The 19,395-nt window shown below is 33.8% G+C and overlaps 1 protein-coding gene across 1 annotated transcript in view; it reads right to left on the bottom strand.

The window, feature by feature from the left end:
- Positions 1-415: 415 nt before the first annotated feature.
- The window catches only part of PDLIM5 (PDZ and LIM domain 5), a 211,413-nt gene continuing 192,433 nt past the window's right edge, over positions 416-19,395 (bottom strand). The window contains exons 11-14 of the mRNA XM_051965053.1: positions 17,213-17,393; positions 14,702-14,822; positions 10,319-10,434; positions 416-4,069 (exon numbers count right to left, since the gene is read on the bottom strand). Of these exons, the coding sequence (XP_051821013.1) occupies positions 3,980-4,069; positions 10,319-10,434; positions 14,702-14,822; positions 17,213-17,393 (508 nt within the window). The 3' untranslated portion in view covers positions 416-3,979. The remainder of the gene's footprint in view (positions 4,070-10,318; positions 10,435-14,701; positions 14,823-17,212; positions 17,394-19,395) is intronic.

Genomic DNA, 19,395 nt, shown 5'->3' with positions numbered 1-19,395 from the left:
GACTGCAACAAAGAACATTCCTCTGAAACTTCATGTAGGTGGAGACAAAAATCTTAGTAAAACCAGTAAACAAACAAGGCTAAAGTAAATCTACTTAATTTTAGACTACTTGGTTAATGAGGCTCTAATGAGACCAGGGCTATCATCCCGAAATCACTGGTGAGAGTGATAATAAAGAAGGAAAAAATTCTGTGTTACTAAATAAATATCCAGCTTTGCTTGTGATAAAAAGTAATAATAAGCCTGGCAGAAAAAAACAAATCTGTTACATTGACGCACCATTTTCAAATATTGCTTAACACTGAGTGATTGTTAGGCCAACAAAATGGGATAAAAACTACCTGTGAATCTAGTATAACCCATTTCTAATGTGACCAAGAAAAAGAAGAATCATTCACCACAAAAAACCCAGATGTGTTTTTCTCAAACACCATACCTATTTATTATGAAGTTATTTATGATTTATTATGTACATAAAGATATTGTTCTGCTCAGCATGCTGCTTATATGTATTTAGTATATTCATCCAAAAGCAAAACTGATTAGAATACAGTTTTTAGTAACATAAACAGAAACAAGCCAAAGTCAAGTTAATAGAGAAGGAAAATGATACTTAAAAATCCCAAACCTTTTAAACAAATCAAGCAGAAATAAATTGATTGTGTGGCAATTTTTTTCTATCAATTTATGTATTTTCTTTATTTGTATATGCCTGGAAAGTAACCAGGGAAAATGTTGCCCAAAATTCATGTACTGAGACATTTACTCAACACAATATGGTCAGATTGTTCTAATTACATCTAAGTTCATACAAGAGCAAAGATAGAGAAAGTTCCTTAGAGACAGTGTGCATAATGAATACAGTTGGAGTACTTCAACTGTTGCAAAATGTGTATATTAATATATTCTCATTATAAATAATTTTATAGACAATAATGCATGAATAATTTTTTAAAAATTCAAAATCTGTTGTCTTAATTTAAGCTCATATCCTAACATTTCTTGGGAATTAAAGTTTAATGTCAGCTCTCATATGAAGTTTGAACCATCAGGGCTTATGGGCAGTTGAGAGGAAAGGGCGCTTGTGGCTTATGGAACCTGAAAATTCCAAGTTGAGAGAGAAAATTTTCAAGTTAGGCTTCTGGTAGTAACATCCACTATACTTTGGAGAACCCAATTTGACTCTCAGAAAACCTGATTTGATCCTTGGATAGGGCTACTATAATACTAAAACCATTGATCCTATTGTCTTTAACTTAATAATGGAACTTGGAAAACTTTTGGTGATCACTCTCAATCTAGGGCCATACAGTACATTTTAAAATTGTGTTAACAATTTTCACATCCAAAAACATACATTAAGAGAACTGAAAGCAAATGAACTACAAAGAAGAAACAAAAACAGAAAAGGCTACTGATCTAGGGGCTATCTATAACCAGAATAATAAATACTCAGGGAGACAACCTGAACAATAAATGCCAGGTATTAAAAGATTAACCCTCATGTATTACAATCTACCCTTTTTTGGCGGGTGGGGGGAGAATACACGAATCCTTCTGATTTATGAGCAGTAGACATAACTTATTTCCATGGGATTAATGATTTGACAATAATTTGACATTTCTAACAACTTAGGAGAGAGACAAAGCACAAAAAGAGAATTATAAACTCGGCAGCAGCTCCCCTGGCTGGAAGAATGGATGTTAGAAGTAAGGTAACAACATGATCACCAACAAATATGAGTGTGTGTGCTGGGGGAAGAGGAGGAAAAGAGATGGATACTTCTTTAATTAAAAAAAAAAAAGTCCCGAAAGCATAACTTCATCCAAAATCTAGGAAAGAATTTTTATAAAGTACACAAATGTCATAGGCTATCGAATAAGATCTTGGTATGTAGTCCCAAAACAATTAGAAAAACAAACAAACATACCAAAGCAGGTTAGAAACACATTTTGAATTGCTCAAAAGCTGCAGACTTTGTAGGAGGTGGGATGTCCCAGAGGCCCCTTTGCAGGTGTGCAGCTGTCAAGAGCAAGGGGGAACCGGCTGAGTCCCCAGGATGCTCTCATTCCCTTATTAGAGACAAAGAATCCAAGAGGTGTTTGATTGCTTTTTGGTTTGGCAGATTTATCCTTGTGTCTCCCATTCTGATTTATTTAAGTTAATTATAATCCACATATAACATAAATTGGTTAAGACCATAAATTAACAGCTGTCAGCAGAGCTGCCTTTCAAGTTCGGGAGGTTAAACAAAGAGGTCAGTTTCAACCTTTACTCCAGAACAAACAGGCACACAATGGAAGACAGGGAGGGAAGTGAGTGATGGGCCAGGATCGAGTTTAGGTTCCCATCCCCTTTTAGAAACACCTTGCCCTACAAGTCTAAGATGGAAACTTAGAATCATGAAGAAGTAAGAATGACTTACCCTCTGTTCACTAAAAACAGACAGGAGGAAAAAAACCCAAACTAAGAAACTATTAAATGCCCTGCATATTCGTTACCAAACTAATATATACAGAGCATCCTGAAAATGTTAAGACAGTTTAAAATTTTGAGATTTAAACTGCTTTAAGACTTTGGGACAGAGAACTAATATTTTCATGATGTCTCTCTCTCCCCGGATCTATACATAATTTAAATTCAAAATATGGAAAGCAAATAATGTGCCAATAGATTATCGCTTTTCTATCCATAATATCACACAATTTTCAAATGAAATGTTTTTGTATTTAATTTGAAAAGTGCACTAATTATTACTACTTTTAACCTTCAACAATTAAAAAACTATATTATTAATCAAATCTCAAAAGTGATTTTTTTCATCTTTAATTAATTTCCAAATTGTGTAATTTTAGAAAAATCTTGTCTCCAAATAAAACTTTTTATCTTTCAACCTATCAGTCCTTTAACTCTTACAAGATCCTCTGATTTATCAATCTAGAAAGTAATAGGAAGAGATTTAGATAAAATCCACTTCCTCAGAATTTCTTTCCAAAAGCAATGAATTTATATAGCACAGCTACATAAAAAGATTTTTTTTTTTAAAATATCGAATGTGGCTACTAAACAAGAGGCAGCACATTTTTAAAAAGGCGTTGATATGACCAAGAACTGGTTCTTTGAATTCATTAAAACCTTTCTAAAGTTATTAAAGATAACAACTGTCATTTATGTAGTGTCTGAAGGTTTGCAAAAGCACCTGAAGAAATCTATCTCTTCAACTCCACCCTCCCCCATACCTTCCCCTTTAAAGGGAAAGAAGCTCAACTTTCTAAGCATTCACCTTTTTTGCTGCTAAAAAATTAACTTACATGGTTTATGTATGAGTTCCAATAGATGTCTGCATAGGAGAGGAAAACTTTCCTTATTAATACATCACTAAAAAAAATTTTGCTCATTTTGCACTTAAAATTCCTTGGCATTTCTTCCGATGAGTGATCAGTTCTCAGCATAGCTACACAGAAAGTTTTTTTAAAAAAATAAAGATTGAAACCTATTATTTAATAAAGGAAGAAATCTCATTTTGTTTGCTTTTAAATTTCTCATACAAAAGGAAAAATCTGAGGTATTTTTATATATTTTCCCCCCAGATTTACTTAACATCTATCCTGTTATTTTGTTTTTATTGGGAGGGGGGAGAAGATGAATTGAAGTCTCAACATAAAGCATGATTCATCAAAAAAAAAAAAAAAGTTTCTTCATCCAGTTCTTTCAAGATGAACAATATTATTCAGTTAGTAAATACAGGCCTGATAGCTATTCCATTGGCAGAAAATGTCATGAAAAACCTTAAGTTTCTATGTCATCTCCCTCTCTCCATTTTATATGTCCAAATTTTCCATATAAATGTATAAAAAGTTGGCAATTATCCTTTCTGTATATTTTTTCAAAGTGAATGAATATTAGCCTACAAAAGATAGCTACTAGTACAATCCATTTTCTTTTTACTCTTCAATTTTTTCTTCTTCTCATTTCCTTTCAGAAATTCATAGAATGAGCATGTTTCTTGCACAGTGGTTTATCCTTCTTGGAGAAAAAAGTCTGACCTTCCAAACTGTCAGAACATACCTGAAAAGGAAAATAAAAGCCATTCAAGAAACCATCAACATCTTGCTAAATATGCCTATCAAACTAGAGGTAACACATTTTGGAAAAGGTGCTGATATAAACCAGAACTAGTTCTTGTGCAAATTGATTGGTACCAATGCTGCATATAATATTCTAAAAGTTATCAACTGTCATTTATGCAGCACTTGAAGGTTTGCAAAAGCACCTGAAAGTTTGCATTGTGTAGTGAGTCCTACGATCCTATTAAGTGAGCACTTCTAGTAATAATTATTGTCTTCATTTTATAAATGAGGAAATAGAAAGTTCAGGATGATTAAATGAGTAAGTTCTAGAGAAAGAATGTGGACAGGGAGCATGTTGAAGTCAAGTCCAACATTCTACTCACTATACCATGCTGCTTTTTTGAAAACAAGGTTGATTTAAGCTCATTTCATTTTGTTCAGCTGTGTCCTCATTTGGGTTTTTTTTTGGCTAAGATACTGGTGTGGTTTGCCATTTCCTTTTTTAGCTCATTTTAACAGATGAAGAATTGAGGCAAACAGGATTAAATTAATTGTCCGGGGTCATAGTAAGAATTTGAGACCAGATTTGAACTCAGAAAGACTCATCCTGACTGTATGCTAGCATTGTATCTACTGCACCATTTAGCTGCTCCTCATTTTGTTTTACCAAATTCAAATAGTCCCTTAGGTGCTTTTCTAATGCATCATCAAACTATAACCAGGCCTGCCCAGGGACTCATTGACAGATTAGTGACCTCCTTAATATGAGCATTCTATCTATCAGTGTTAACTTGCACTGTTTGTGTGAACTATTTGTGTGAACTAAAGCAAGTCTTTTTACCTTTTGTGGACTGAGTTTCCTCATCTGCAGTGTAAGAGTACTGAAACAGATGATCTGTACAATACCTTTCAGCTCTCAATCTGGGAACCAGACTTTTTATCCTGTTCATTTAATATTTTGTGGCTATTGCTACAGCACTAAGGCTTTATCTCATGCCTACAGCTCAGGATTGATCTTTCTTCTTTATTGATCATACATGTCCTTGGTGATATTTTTCCTATCACTTCTTGACATTTGGAACTTGAATTTTTCGGAGTTGTGATATTCCTTAATTTTACATCACCAGGAAAAACTTTGGTGTTAAAAAAGGTAGACTTTACAAAATGAAATGAAGTCTCACCTCCATCTAATGTGCCCACATATGTATTAAGAGAATCTCCATCCAAATGCATGACATAACCCAAACAACACAACACATCCTCTATTTGGTCCTTCTAGCAATCAAATTTTTTTCTCTAGCACTCTATTTTTGCCATCAATGACAATGGAACTACCTCATTGGGAATTAAAATAATTCTGTATGTGATGTGCTATATTAGAAAATAGAATTGGCATTCAAGGAAATGAAGTTGATTAGAGCAGCTTGATTAAACTAAATATATTCCAGGAAACATGTGCTATAAGGAACACAGTTTTAAAGACACATGTGGATGGATTTTCAAGATAGCTCAAGAGAAGTTGAAGATTTCAAAAGAATGAAAAAATACTACAGCTGGTATCATTATCTTAAAAAGTAAGAAGAAATTAGCAACTAGTAAGTCTCTGTAGATGTATCCTTGATGAAAATATGAGAAAGGAACAGGCACACTGGTACAATGCTCTACAGAAAACCACATCTTCAGACTTACAGTGAACTGAGAAACAGAGCAAGTAAGATTTCTGCTGTTTTAGTTGCTTGATTGCAAAAAAACCAAAACCAAACCAAACAAACAAAAAAAATTGACTCAGCAAAAATAGACTTAAAGCATCTCCTCCAATAAGGTATTTCTCAATCATTCAACATATAGCAGAACAGATAAATATTTCACACATATGGAAGACATCTGTAGTCACAATGATAACTTTATTACACAATCCTTTGATCTTTAATACCCACAGAGGTACAAAAGTAGGGAGACATAGACTTCTCAGGGGTTTATAGACTCCTCATACGTTTTGCCATTATCATAGTGAATGTCCTGAAATTTCCACCCTTCCCTCAAGAAGAAGGATTTTTTTTTTCCAGGTTCAAAGATTTTTTTTTTTTTAAATAATTATTTATTGATAGAACGCATGCCAGGGTAATTTTTTACAGCATTATTCCTTGCATTCATTTCTGTTCCGATTTTTCCCCTCCCTCCCTCCACCCCTTCCCCCAGATGGCAAGAGTCCTTTACATGTTGAATGGGTTGCAGTATATCCTAGATACAATATATGTGTGCAGAACCAAACAGTTTTCTTGTTGCACAGGGAGAATTGAATTCAGAAGGTATAAATAACCCGGGAGGAAAAACATAAATGCAAGCAGTTTATATTCATTTGCAGTGTTCTTTCTCTGGGTGTAGCTGCTTCTGTCCATCTTTGATCAATTAAGGCTCTCTTTATCAAAGAGGTCCACTCAAGAAGAAGGATTTTTCACAGATAGGGAGGTTCGGGAGATGCACTAGTTTCATAGTAATTCTACATTAACTGATGAGACACTTTAACCTTCTAGAACTGCTCAATACTTTTTAATAGGTCTTGTCAAAGTATGATGATAATGGGGAAGATAAAAATTAGTAGCTTACTATACTTCGCTTTTTGCCTATTTTCTGGATAACTGAAAGCTGCTGGCTATATTCATATACATTTAAACATGTATGTATGTAATATTCAATTCAAAAAGCACTTATTAAATGCTTACTATGTGCCAGGTCCTGTATCAAGCACTAAGATAACATCCCTCATATTCTGCTGACAGAATATGTATAATAAACTTATGATATATAATGACCATCATCATCATCATCATCAAGCACTTTATCATATAGCACTTAAAGTTTGAAAAGTGCTTTATACATATCTCATTTGGTCTTAAAAACAATTCCTTTCATTTTTCTTTCCGGGTTATTTTTACCTTCTGAATACAATTCTTCCTGTGCAACAAGAGAACTGTTTGGTTCTGCGCGCATATATTGTATCTAGGATATACTGTGACATATTTAACATCTATAGGACTGCTTGCCATCTGGGGAAGGGGGTGGAGGGAGAGAGGGAGGGAGAGGAAAAGTCGGAACAGAAGTGAGTGCAAGGGATAATGTTGTAAAAAAAATTACCCAGGCATGGGTTCTGTCAATAAAAAGTTATAATTATGGGAAAAAAAAACAAAAAAAAACTCCTTTCTGGGAGGTAGAGGCTTTCTTTATCTTCTTACTTTCTGGATTCCAAGTCCAGCAACCTATCTATCTATCTATTATGTCACCTAGCTGCCAAATAAATATGGTACTTTAAAAAAGCAGGCAAAGATGTCAAAGATCTGTGTTTTTATCAGTGTGGCCAACTGATCCTGGTTACAAAAAAGCATTTGACTCAGCAAAGAACTTCCCTCCTATAATACAGATTAAAATTTTCATGAAATAGTCGCTTAATCCAAGGGAATTGTTTGAACCATCAAGAGAAGAAAGGTTGTTAACCATTCCTTAGTGATACATTTATTAAGTATCAATAGTGGGACATAAACCTCAATCCTTCTGAGTTTGGGGTTGAGACCAGAATTCTATTTACTGTTAGCTTCTGAAGTACGTATGAAGTACTTTTTTGTAAGAGAGGCGTGGTGAGAAGCACTAATAGCTGGGCAAATAAGGAAAGGCCTTATATAGGAAGGAGAAACTAAACTATGTTCAGACAGAAGTTAGAGATTTTAGAAATAGAGATGAGGAGGAAGAATTATATGTCAAGTAATGGAAACAGAAATTAGTCCACATTGGCTGAATAGTAAATTCTAGAAAGATGAACTGAAGACACTGTGAAGTTTTAAATGTCAAACAAAAGTTTGTATTTTATCCAAAAAGCAACAGGGACCCACTGAAGACTTTTCAACAGGAGGTCAGCCAATCTTGTGCTATGGGAATTATTTTGGCAGTCAAGTGGAGGGCAAATCAAAATGGAGAGATTAGAAGCAGAAGAGCAGTAAGAAAACTGCAACAGTTTAGGTGAGAGATTATTAAGAATATGAACTAAGTTGGTGGCTGTTGGAGAGGAAATAGGGATGGTTTTAATAGAGAGTGTGGAAGTAGAAACGCCAAGACTTGGCAACTGATCAGATATGGAAGTTGAGGGACAAGAAAGAAACAAGGATGATTCCAAGGGCATTGTAGCCCTTCAGAGAAATAAAGGTGGTAAGAGGAGAGGTAGTTTTTTTGGGAAAGATGATTACTTCCCCTTTGAACACATTGAGTATCAAGTATCTGTGTAACATAAGATGGAAGGTCAAGTGAAATAATATGGAAGATCAAGTGAATAACTGAGGACAATTCAAGTTAGAGAAAGGAATGAGAATGAGATATAAGATTTGGGAGTCACTTTATAAGGATAACTGAAATCATGGGAGCCAATACGATCATTAAGAGAGAATACAGAGAGGAGAGGGGAAGGGAAGGATAGGGAAAGAATCTTAGAACTTTGGGAAATGTGAGGCATGGATGATAATCAAATAAAAGAGTTGTGGAAGGAACAGTTTAAGGTATAGAAAGTGAACCAGGAAAGAACAGTACCCTGAAAGCCACTGGAGGGAAAAAAAATATGGAAGAGATTGCCAATCATGTCAAACACTACAGATGAATGGGCAATGGACGTTGAGTTCAAGAGATAATAGTAACCTTTGAAAAGACAATTTTAGTTGAATGGTAATCAAAAGATAAACTGCATTGCAAGGGATTTGAGAAGAAAGGATAAATGTCACACAGCTACTAAAGGTCTGAGATCCCATCTGAATTCAGGAAGATAAGTACTCCTGACTCGAAGTCTAGTACTCTATCCATTGCACCACCTAGCTGCTCTTGTTAGACACAAGAAAAATTATTTTCCCATCTGTCCCAGGAAATAATATCAGTGTGTTAATGATTTTCTTCAGCCTTTGCTGAAGCAGAGATTTTTTGGATCTCAGTTAAGTTTGGGTAGCATGTAGATAAACTGGAAGGCCAGAGAATTGTTGATTTTTCTCACCCTTCCTAGTAGGCACCAGCAACTCCATCCCCAGAATCAGTTTGATGGTAATACCGAGCTAATGTGTTGATTTTCTTAACCTTCCCTGTGGCTGAGGCTCCAGCCTACGTGGCACCTTGATAGTTACAAAAGGCTAGTTGTGGCTGATTTTTTCATCCCTCCCAGAAGAATGTAATAAAAAAAGAAACACGTGAGCAGGACACATTTAGTAGATTTTTCCTTTTTATGTATGTGACTAAACATGGAGAATATCTAGTGTGAGAATCTCTTCTACCAAACATATATCACTTATTATGACATATTTTTCACCAAATGTCCTTCATTTCTAAGTCTTAAGTTCTGATAGTTTAAGTAATATGCCCAGGATGATGCAGATGTCAATGTCAGAAGTAAGATTCAAACTCATCTTCTTGACTACAAGTTCAACACTCTATCTACTATCTCAGTGGAAATCGAGGCCTCTAAGCTTACCAACACAATGACATTATTGATGTTTAATCTGGTCTAGATGCTCCACTGAACTCGAGTTGGAAATCATTGTAAATGACCAATCTTCTATTCTATTTATATGCAAAATACCAGAGAAGGCATTATGGAAAATATAAAGAATGGTTAAAGGATTATTGATGAGGAAGAATACATTACAATACTTTATTTTCATATAGTAAAAAAGTTATTATAGTTTTGGGGGACTAATAGTAACTTTATTAGTGCTACCTGGGTCACTCATTTTTTCCAAGTCTCAGATTCTGTACTTTAAAAAACTGGACAACAAGATTTATAGTACAGATTTCACAAAATAGTCGTGAGACTTAAATAAAGTAATATATGTAAAGATCTTTGTTAGCTTTTAAGTGCTATACAAAAGTCAGTCATCATCATCAATTAGCTATATAATTATATTATCTATTAAATTATGTCCTTAAAAGCAGCTAATATCTTCCAAAAGGATTTTTGTCATTGTAAGAAACACTAGCTTAACTGATGGGATAAAAATGTACTTCTTAATCATTACAAACATCAAAACAAACATGCTCATTAACATATAAACTTACCAAAGTTGGGGGAGGGGTTTCTTATAATATTAACACACCTTTCACAATGACTATCAACTATTTTTCATTCAAATTTAGAGGCTAATACATAATCTACATATTTTTCTCCTCATACAAATCAGGCTTTACACTGCATTCAATTATTTCAGGAAAAGAAGTTTTTACTTACTGAACATACAAAACATGTATCATGCCAGGTATGACCCAGAGCTTCAAGAAACAGGTCACCAGCTTCTATGGGAAATTCACATCCATGGCATATGGTACCAAATAGAGCATAGTAATCTGCAATGAGGAAAGGATAGAGAGATTGATGGAAAAATCTCAGTCATCTGGAGATGGTATTTACCCAAATTTCTTCACTTTTCATTCATTCAAAAAAATAAACAAAAAATTTATTTTTATGAAGTAGGAAAATATCACAATAGAAAGAGGTATAATTTATTATCATCTGCATCTGATAATTCACTATACTGAGGAATAAAGTAACTTGTTTCTCAAAGAGTTACTATAAAATTAACTTGTTATCTAAGTCTTAAAAATGAATTTTTATGCTTTTGGAGAATATATCTGATAAATACTACTTTAGTAATATTAGTTATTGAAACTTTTAAATGCTTAAAAACCAAGTCAGCTGAAGTACTAAAATACCCCTTTGTTTTCCAACTAGCAGAGAGTTAAAATGTTTGGAAAGCCAAATTCCCTGTTTCTGGAGAAAGGAAGAAAACAATATGGGGGGAAATATTGAGTTTTCAAAATTGTTGACCTGAAATTAGATATTGAAAATGTTCTCTTTGTATTACAATGAATTTTTTAGAAAAGAATTGAGATATACTTTTCTCTATCAGCACTCATTACTGGAACGCTACCTTTATTTATTCCTTTATTTACATGACTTATATCAAACTATCTATAGAGCTGAAGTCTTGAGAGCGAAGCAATTGAGGTCAACAACCACCTCTCCATCTTTCCTAAAGTTTTGGTTTACTTTCCTAGGAGACTCTCAGATAAGAATGAAGCGAAAAATGGTGGACCTAATGCAGACATTATATGACAACTACGTAAATTCTCTGAAAGTCTACTTTTGAAGAGATGGTCCTGCATTTGGTATTTATTTTAAATATATGTCTAATAGGAGTCTTTTCATCATTTCTCACTTGAATGAATTCCTTGACTTCACTGTCTGTCACTGATCTAATCTGATAACATCACTTCAATTTGAAATTCATACTCTGCCCCTTCTTCCTTCTGATTAAAGAAGTAAAGATTGGATAGTGGTTAGCTCCTCCCAGATCTTCCATTTAAGAAAGGTATTCAGGGTAGCCATCTCATCATCTTCCCCTAGTTACATTCCTGGACTACAACCATGTTCTCACATCAGAAACCCCCTTCTATTACCCTCCTCCCTTCCAGTTCTTTTAATGTGATGTCTTTTATCATCAGATCAGGAGCTACTTGAGAACAGGGACTTTCTTGTACTTTTCTTTGCATCTGTGTTGACATAATGTCTGACACACAATAAGTACTTATTATTTAGTGACTGTTAAATTTCTTTTTGGTAATGTTTATTTCCTTTATTCTGAAGTTTATACATTTATTACTATTTAAGACCTCTCAGCTCGTCAGCCACCAAAATGCCCATGTATGAAGAATAATAATCCAGTTCTTTAACAAGTATTAATATACTTTACTATTAAAGAACACTAGATATAAGGTTCCAACTTCCTGGCAATGTCAAGGCTATTTCATATTGATTAAAAACAAATTCCTCATGTTGAAATATTACATACAGTATCTAATTCTGCTGGCAGAGAAAAAGGCCTCAATTATTGTGTCTCATTGCTGTGGGGGCTTCACAAGTGACATCCATAACTGAGTTTCTGGCTTCAGCTGGTTTGTGTCATAACTATATTGGCCCCAAATTTCTTTTAGTGCACTTTCTTTGCAATCTTATAACTTCATGCTAGAAATCTTTAGGAAAAAAATACAATTTAACCTGATAATTTAAACAGTGATAAAACAATAATAAGATTTTCTTTTGAAGAAAGAAAAGATCTGTCTCTGGTAAGACTAAAATAGAGTACATCAAGATATTTTTCTTTCATCTAAGTTTTAACATTAATATTATTATTTTACATTACTAGGTTGGTTAAAAGGCAATGATTTTTTTCTGTACTAAGATTATTTTATATTTATATATATTATTAATATATTATTATATAACAAGGCTTATTATTATATATTAAGATTTAGCTCCTAAGGTACGAAAAGGTTATGACCAGCATTGGTAGAAATAGCTAAAACCAATCAAACCAGGCAATATTTCCCTGATTCTGTCAACTGATCAGATATCAGTAAAGTATTTGGTTTCTGATCCACTTTTACTTTATGAAATCTTATTAATTTTTGGTATTTATACACACACACACACACACACACACACACACCACACACTCACTCGTGCACACACCAACATCTTGGATATAACATAAATCTTTCTAAGAAAATAATGTTAGGCTAGATAGAGAACGAGGCTCATGTTTTGTTTAAAAAAACAAAAAAGAAAGAAAAGAAAGGATTTTAATCTACATTAAAGGCAGCTGCTAACAATATCAGTTTATCACATTGACCATACTTTGGAAAACCTTTCAAACTCACAATGATTCTTTCAATGTGTACTATATTAGTATTGAGCTGAGGGACACAGTAAAATATATATTTATAACCTGTTCAAGAAAAATGCTGTTAGTAATAGTATTTGTGTTCAAAGCCCACTGTGAAGTTCAGAATCATTTGTGTCCTTTGAGTTTGGTATAAAGAGAACATAAAAGAGTAAAAATAATAAATCAATAAAAATACTAATATTTTCAATGGTCTATTTCAATTTTCTCCAGAAATACTGATCAGCCTAATGAAATTCATTCAACTATTTAACATTTAGTATTTTATCTGAATCATTTTCAAACCTTTGTGAATTAGCATCTTTTACTTAAAATACTTTATTAGTATTATCACCATTTTTTATTTTTTCCTTACTGCAAACTATAGCAGAAGCTGAAGCAAAAAAAGTGCTAATGCCAGGAGAAAGAAACCTCTGAAGCTGTAACACTGCACTCAGAAAATTTGAGAGAGACAGAGAATCAGAGAGACAGAGACAGAGAGAGAGAGACAAGAGAAAGAGAGACAGAAAGAGAGATAGAGACAGAGAGAAGAGAGAGGAGCTCTGCTTAGGAAGGGGCTTTGTCTCAGTTTTAAAAGGAATTGCTAAATCTTTACTGTATGAAAAACAGATAAAAGGGAAGAAGCGTTTAATGGCTTTTCAGCTTTTCCTGAGTCATTGCTTCATAAAAAATGACCTCGTCATCTGTTCTAAGGTACTATGAAGTATTTCTAGCACATAACATATCACATAGAAATGTAAGGATTATAAACTATTCTAAAGTCAAATATTATAGATGGAAGGCCTTGGAAAGAGTTATGTTATTATTCTCCTAATTTTTAAAAAAAATCATTCCTTGGAATATGAATAGCTTTACATTGAAGACATTTTTAAGAATACTGTTGGAAAGAAACACTTTAAAACCCAAAATTAACAGAACAATGCAAATTTTAAAATCCTTTACACTAATTGTTTTAAAAAAGAGAGAGAGAGGTAATATTTATCTTTTATACAAATTTGGATTTGGAAAGTTGAACTTTATTTTTTTTCAGTCTGTAAATTTGGGACAACACCAAAAATACTCTTACCTCCTACAAAAGTAAATTGATATCATATTTTGAAGAGCTTTGTAAAATGTAAAATATATGTCAGCTATTATTAATTTTTTTCAAACTGAAAAGAATATATAATATAAACTTATTCAAGAAGATAAAATTTAAATATTTTGCACCCATCTTATCAAATTTTATTTAAAAAGCACACTAGCAGATTTTTCCTAAATAGAGAAAAACATGTTCAATAGTTAAAAATATTAAAGGGTACAGACTAGACCTTTGTTTTTATTGTAATATGGAATTTACAGGTCAGAAAACCCTGATCTACAAAGGGTAAATTGGTACCTGTTCTGTAACTCATAGCCTTGGAGAGTTGTTTAAAGATATTTAAAATCCTGAAGATTAAATGACTTGTTCAAAGTCACAAAACCATTTTTTTGTAAAAGATTCGGGTCTTCTTGGCTTCAAGGTGAGTTACATTTTGAAAGAAAGGAGAGGGAAAAAGTAAATTTTGAGAAACAGTAGGAATTTTTTCTAAAGACAAAGCCTACATCATATATGGGGGTCCATAAGAGTCATAGCATAACAGTGTAAAATGACAATCATAAATTTCTGTGGTTTAGGCTGTATATATAGTAAAAGACTATGGGTTATCGATGTTTGCGGAAATTCCTATGGGAAAAAAGAGAGATGTAGAAGAATCTCTAACAAGGTTAATATGCATGCCCCAGGTCTTTTGAGACTTAAGTGTGTAAATTTCCTTTTAGGTTATACAGAAATAAAATAATTTAAAAGATGTTTAAAAAAAAAAAAAGAGTCATAGCATATCTTTCCTCACCTGTTTCACAGTAGGGATCACCATCTTCCAAGTGGAAAACATTGTTTCGAATGGGTTTATTGCAGGCCACACACACAAAACAGGAAACATGCCAAGTCTGTTTCAAAGCATTGATGACTTCCTGTTCCAGAAAGTTAAAAAAAATTTCAATTACACATGAAAAAATATGGCTATGTAATCAATATGTGAGATATTGTTCTCACAATGGTGGAGTAAAGAAATGGTCTAGTTAGAGTTAGGAAGTAGTAAAAGAGGCAAAACAGCCACATTTTCTATCCCAGCAAGAAGGGTGATTAGAAAAAAGTTCATTCCTGGTTTTTTAATATGTGGGCCATTTCCACATATGTACTGGCCCATTCTTAATAAGCCACCCTGTGCAATAGCCCAAATGGAGGAATATTCATACCTTGTGGGAACTTTCTATGATCTATGGAAGAATGCATGCATTTTTCATACATACAAACCAAACACTCCAAACAGATGTTGGACTATATGAATATATTGCATGCTATGAATCTTTCTCCAGAAACTACATATTTCACAAATATCCTTACCTCCACTCTGTTTTATTTCAAGCAGTGCCTTGAAGATCTTTAGGAAAGGGTTACAATACTGTTCCTACACATCACACCCAGGAAAAAGATGTCAAAACTTATGTTTTATTTCCATATATTATAGGAGAAAAACAGAGAAGTATCTCACCTCTGAGAGACAATCTCTGTAATATCACACAACCTTTTCAACTCCTCATTTTTTTTTTTAAATATCACTTGCTCTATCAGATAACTCTCTAGGAGGGGAGCAAGGAAGAGACACTGGAATAGATTATGGTAATAAAAAACCAAAAGACATCAACATTTATTTAAAAGAAAAGAAAATGCTATGTAATATAGTTGTAAGTGCGGCAGACATAGGAGTCAGGAAACTGCCTCTAGCCCTTAATTAGCCATTGTAATCATGGTGAGGTCACTGAACTCCTCTTAGTTTCTTTCTTAATTAATTGAGGATAAGATTAAGTGCCTTCCACACTTCATTGATTTGTGAAGGGAGTGTTTTAGTAAAATTTAAAAGTGCTTTATATGAATAGATGGCGTCATTATTATTATTTGTCTGTGATCATAAAGCCAATTTGGAGGCAATGAGCAACAAAGCAATAATTAGATATAAAAAGAATGCTGTCCGAAATCTACAACAAAGAGAGAATTGCATTTACTTTTATATCTGATAAAGCAACTTAGGATAAGAGATCACAGGACTGATCATATATTCAGAAGGTCAATCAAACTCCCTTATTTTGCCAATAACATAATTTAAGAAACTTGCCCAAAGTAACAAAGGCAATAATTGAAGAGTTTGGATTAGAACTCAGGCCCTCTCTCTACCTTTACAGAATATTCTATTTCCAGGGAAATATTTCTCATCTGTCCTGCCCTATATTACTTCAATAGATGAGTAGGGCTTTTTGGTAAGGACTGAGACTATTTCTACAGCTATAAAAAGTACATTTCCTTCTGTCAGAAACCAAGTAGATTTAATTTAGTTGACTACTTCATTAGGTTTCACCACTAAGTAACCCTTAGTCTATTTCCTAGTTAGTGATATAAGACTAAAAATTTTTAGGAGTATTAAAATTTAGCAAAGGCACAGGAATATGATTTCTAGGAAGCATACTGGAGAAATTCCCATTAAACTAAATTGGTTTCCAGAACAAACAGACCACTCCTGTTTCCTTCTCTTCCAGAAAGACATATAGTACTCCATAGGCAACAGGGCAAATACCCAGACTTTGACCTCAAAATCCAGTTTTTAAAACTCCAGAGAAAAACACAATAACACCTATTTTCTGTAAATCTTGATGAATTCATCTGTCCTCAATTTACTCTTTCAGCAAAATGTGTGGTTTTAGCGTTTTTCTGTCAAAAGTCTGTTTCCATTACCTACTCAGTCTCATAAAATTGAAGTTATATATTTAAAATATTATTATGTATGTGTAAGAAAAATACATCATTTATATACTTCATATTTTGTGAATGTTTCATGAGGTCCTACAGTTGAACCCTAGCAGGTAAAAAAAAAAATCCTGGTCTTAAAAGAAGGCTGGAATTTAATTAAAATAGTAAAGGTGTCGAAGCTAAGAACTATTGTGTGTGTGGTCTAACTAGCCTCAATCTAAGCTGCCTCTCTCTTCTTAAGCAAGCAGCATACCGGAAAGGCAGCCCACCCAGGTCCCAGAGAATCCACAGTACATTATTTTTGCTTGGTGGCTTATTTTTCCACCAGCCAAACAGGAAAACAGCAAGATGAAACCACAGGCTGCTCACCTATCCTCTGAGTTCATGAGGCTATTTGTGGGAGGTTTGGAGGGGAAGGGAAAGGTGCTACTTTTGCTCAGTTCTGCCCCATTTCACCAGTACCATGATCACAAAACAAGAAGGAAAGAACAAGGACATCTCCAAATAGAAGTATACCCACAGAATAAAAAACAAAACAAAACAATTTCCCCAAACTTACTCCCAGGATTTTCCTTTGGCAGCGAACACATTCAGGGGCAAAAAATTTCTCATAGCACAGCTCACAATACAGGGCTCCCTTCTCTTCCACAAATCCAATGTAAGCCATGGTGTTTTTGCAGTGGGCACAGTTAAACTCTTCTGGATGCCAGGATTTTCCCAATGCCACTAGGAAAGGTCCTCTGTCAAGAGAAATAATTTCATATTTCCTCAGAAATACAACATTGATGTTAGTACAATACTTGGAGGAATATAGCAATTTACTTGAGACTTTACTTTTCAGATCAGATTTTTCTGTCGCAATTTCTTGGGAACTCCAGAGTTGCTCAGAATGCCATAGTTATGTTATAGATGAAGAAACAAAAAGAGTAAATGAGTTCCATGGTACATATGCTTTTATATACTTTAGTGATAAAAGAGACAACCTGGTTAAAAACAATGATGATGTGTCATAAGTGTAATAAGTGTATGTGTGATAAGAAATAAAATCACTTGATAAAAAAGGTAATGAAGCTATCATTTCTTCTTTAATCAATAAACATTTATTAAGCACCTATGTGCTTAATGACAAAAGGTAATCTCTGTCTTCATGAAACTCACCATTGTACATATTTGTCTTTTTTGATCTATGTCTTTAATCAGGACAAGACATCTTGATTAAACAATGTCTGCTATTTTTAATAATAATGATAATAACCACCAACATCTATCTATATGGCTCTTACTATGTGCCAGACTATAATTATGTCTCATTTGATCTTCCCAACAACCCTGAGAGATAGCTAATATTATTCCCATTTGATAGATTTGGAAACTTAGGCCAAAAGGGATTAGGTGACTTCCCAAGATAATGTAAGAAATAAGTGTGATTTAGGCAATGTCATGTTGTGGAATGAGAAGCATAAGAACTGAATTCAAGTCCTGGCTATACTTACACACACACACACACACACACACACACACACACACACACACATATATATACACATATATGAGATCCTAAGCAACTCACTTTATCTCTTTGGGGCTGACTGATTTTTCCCCTTATTCAATTTTTTTGTTCAAAACACGTATTCCTCAGTTTTACTGAACATAACCATCCCTTCACAAAATGAATAGTGAGACTCTAAAGAACACAGTACATTAACTACTCTGATGTATTATGATTTATTCCTACTCACCATGAAATGGGCTTAATTTAATTTAAAAAGAAATGTCCTTTGCTGCACATTTGTTTCAAAGGAACAGATGTTTAAGGGAGGTTTTATTCCATTAAGCATGATATAATCACAAACTGATAAGATGGGTTTTGTTTGCTTAATAAGAATCCATTAGATAGCCATATCATGACATCAAGACCACAGGGATGAACCACTATAGGTTTCTATATAATGTCCTTTTCCTGCAGCTTTATCATAATCTTGCCCTGATGGAGGGTCTTTATCTCTAAGGTACTTTTAAATTTATTATGTAATTTATCCATACAACATTCCTGTAAGATAGATCAGGGCAGTTATTATGAGCCTGATTTTTCAGGCAAGGAGACCAAAACACAGAGAGGTCAAATGATCTGCCCATTATCAAAGTCATAAGTGGCTGAGCCAGAACCAGAACCTGGGAAGCCTGATAGCCAGTATCCTATTGTATCCAGTTGGTTACATTGACTTTGAACTTTACACTAACAATTAAAACTGACTTAATGACCATGGGGTGGGGAGTTAGGGTCTTGGACAGGTCATACATACAGTGCTTCCACATCATGAGGATTAGTGGTAGGGCATCCCTGTGATAAGGAAAAATCTGTGTAAAATTTTTTGGCCCTCCCTTCAAACCAGAGAAAGTATTATGACATTTAAAAATAAAATATATTGATGTTACACAATACTATACATATATTTCCTGTTTTTAAGACTTTCTAATCTTTTTCCATGTTGTCTCCTGATCTTCTCTGCAAAACTCCCCCAAATTCCCATTTAATTTCTTATGCCATTCCATGCTATATTGAAACCTCTATGGGGAAAACTGCATTGTGGAAAGGATAACATGTAAGACATGATTTCTAGACAGATCACTTAGTGGCCTAGACACAGAAATCAGTTTTAAGATGTCGTGACATTTTTCTTCTTTGGGGTCCAGAAATGAACATTTTTATTTCCTTTTTTTTAAAAAAACTTTTCTGACTCT

The sequence above is a fragment of the Antechinus flavipes genome, chromosome 6 (genome assembly GCF_016432865.1).
Source record: "Antechinus flavipes isolate AdamAnt ecotype Samford, QLD, Australia chromosome 6, AdamAnt_v2, whole genome shotgun sequence".
NCBI classification, from domain to species: Eukaryota; Metazoa; Chordata; class Mammalia; order Dasyuromorphia; family Dasyuridae; genus Antechinus; species Antechinus flavipes.
This window is presented reverse-complemented; position numbering and strand designations above follow the sequence as displayed.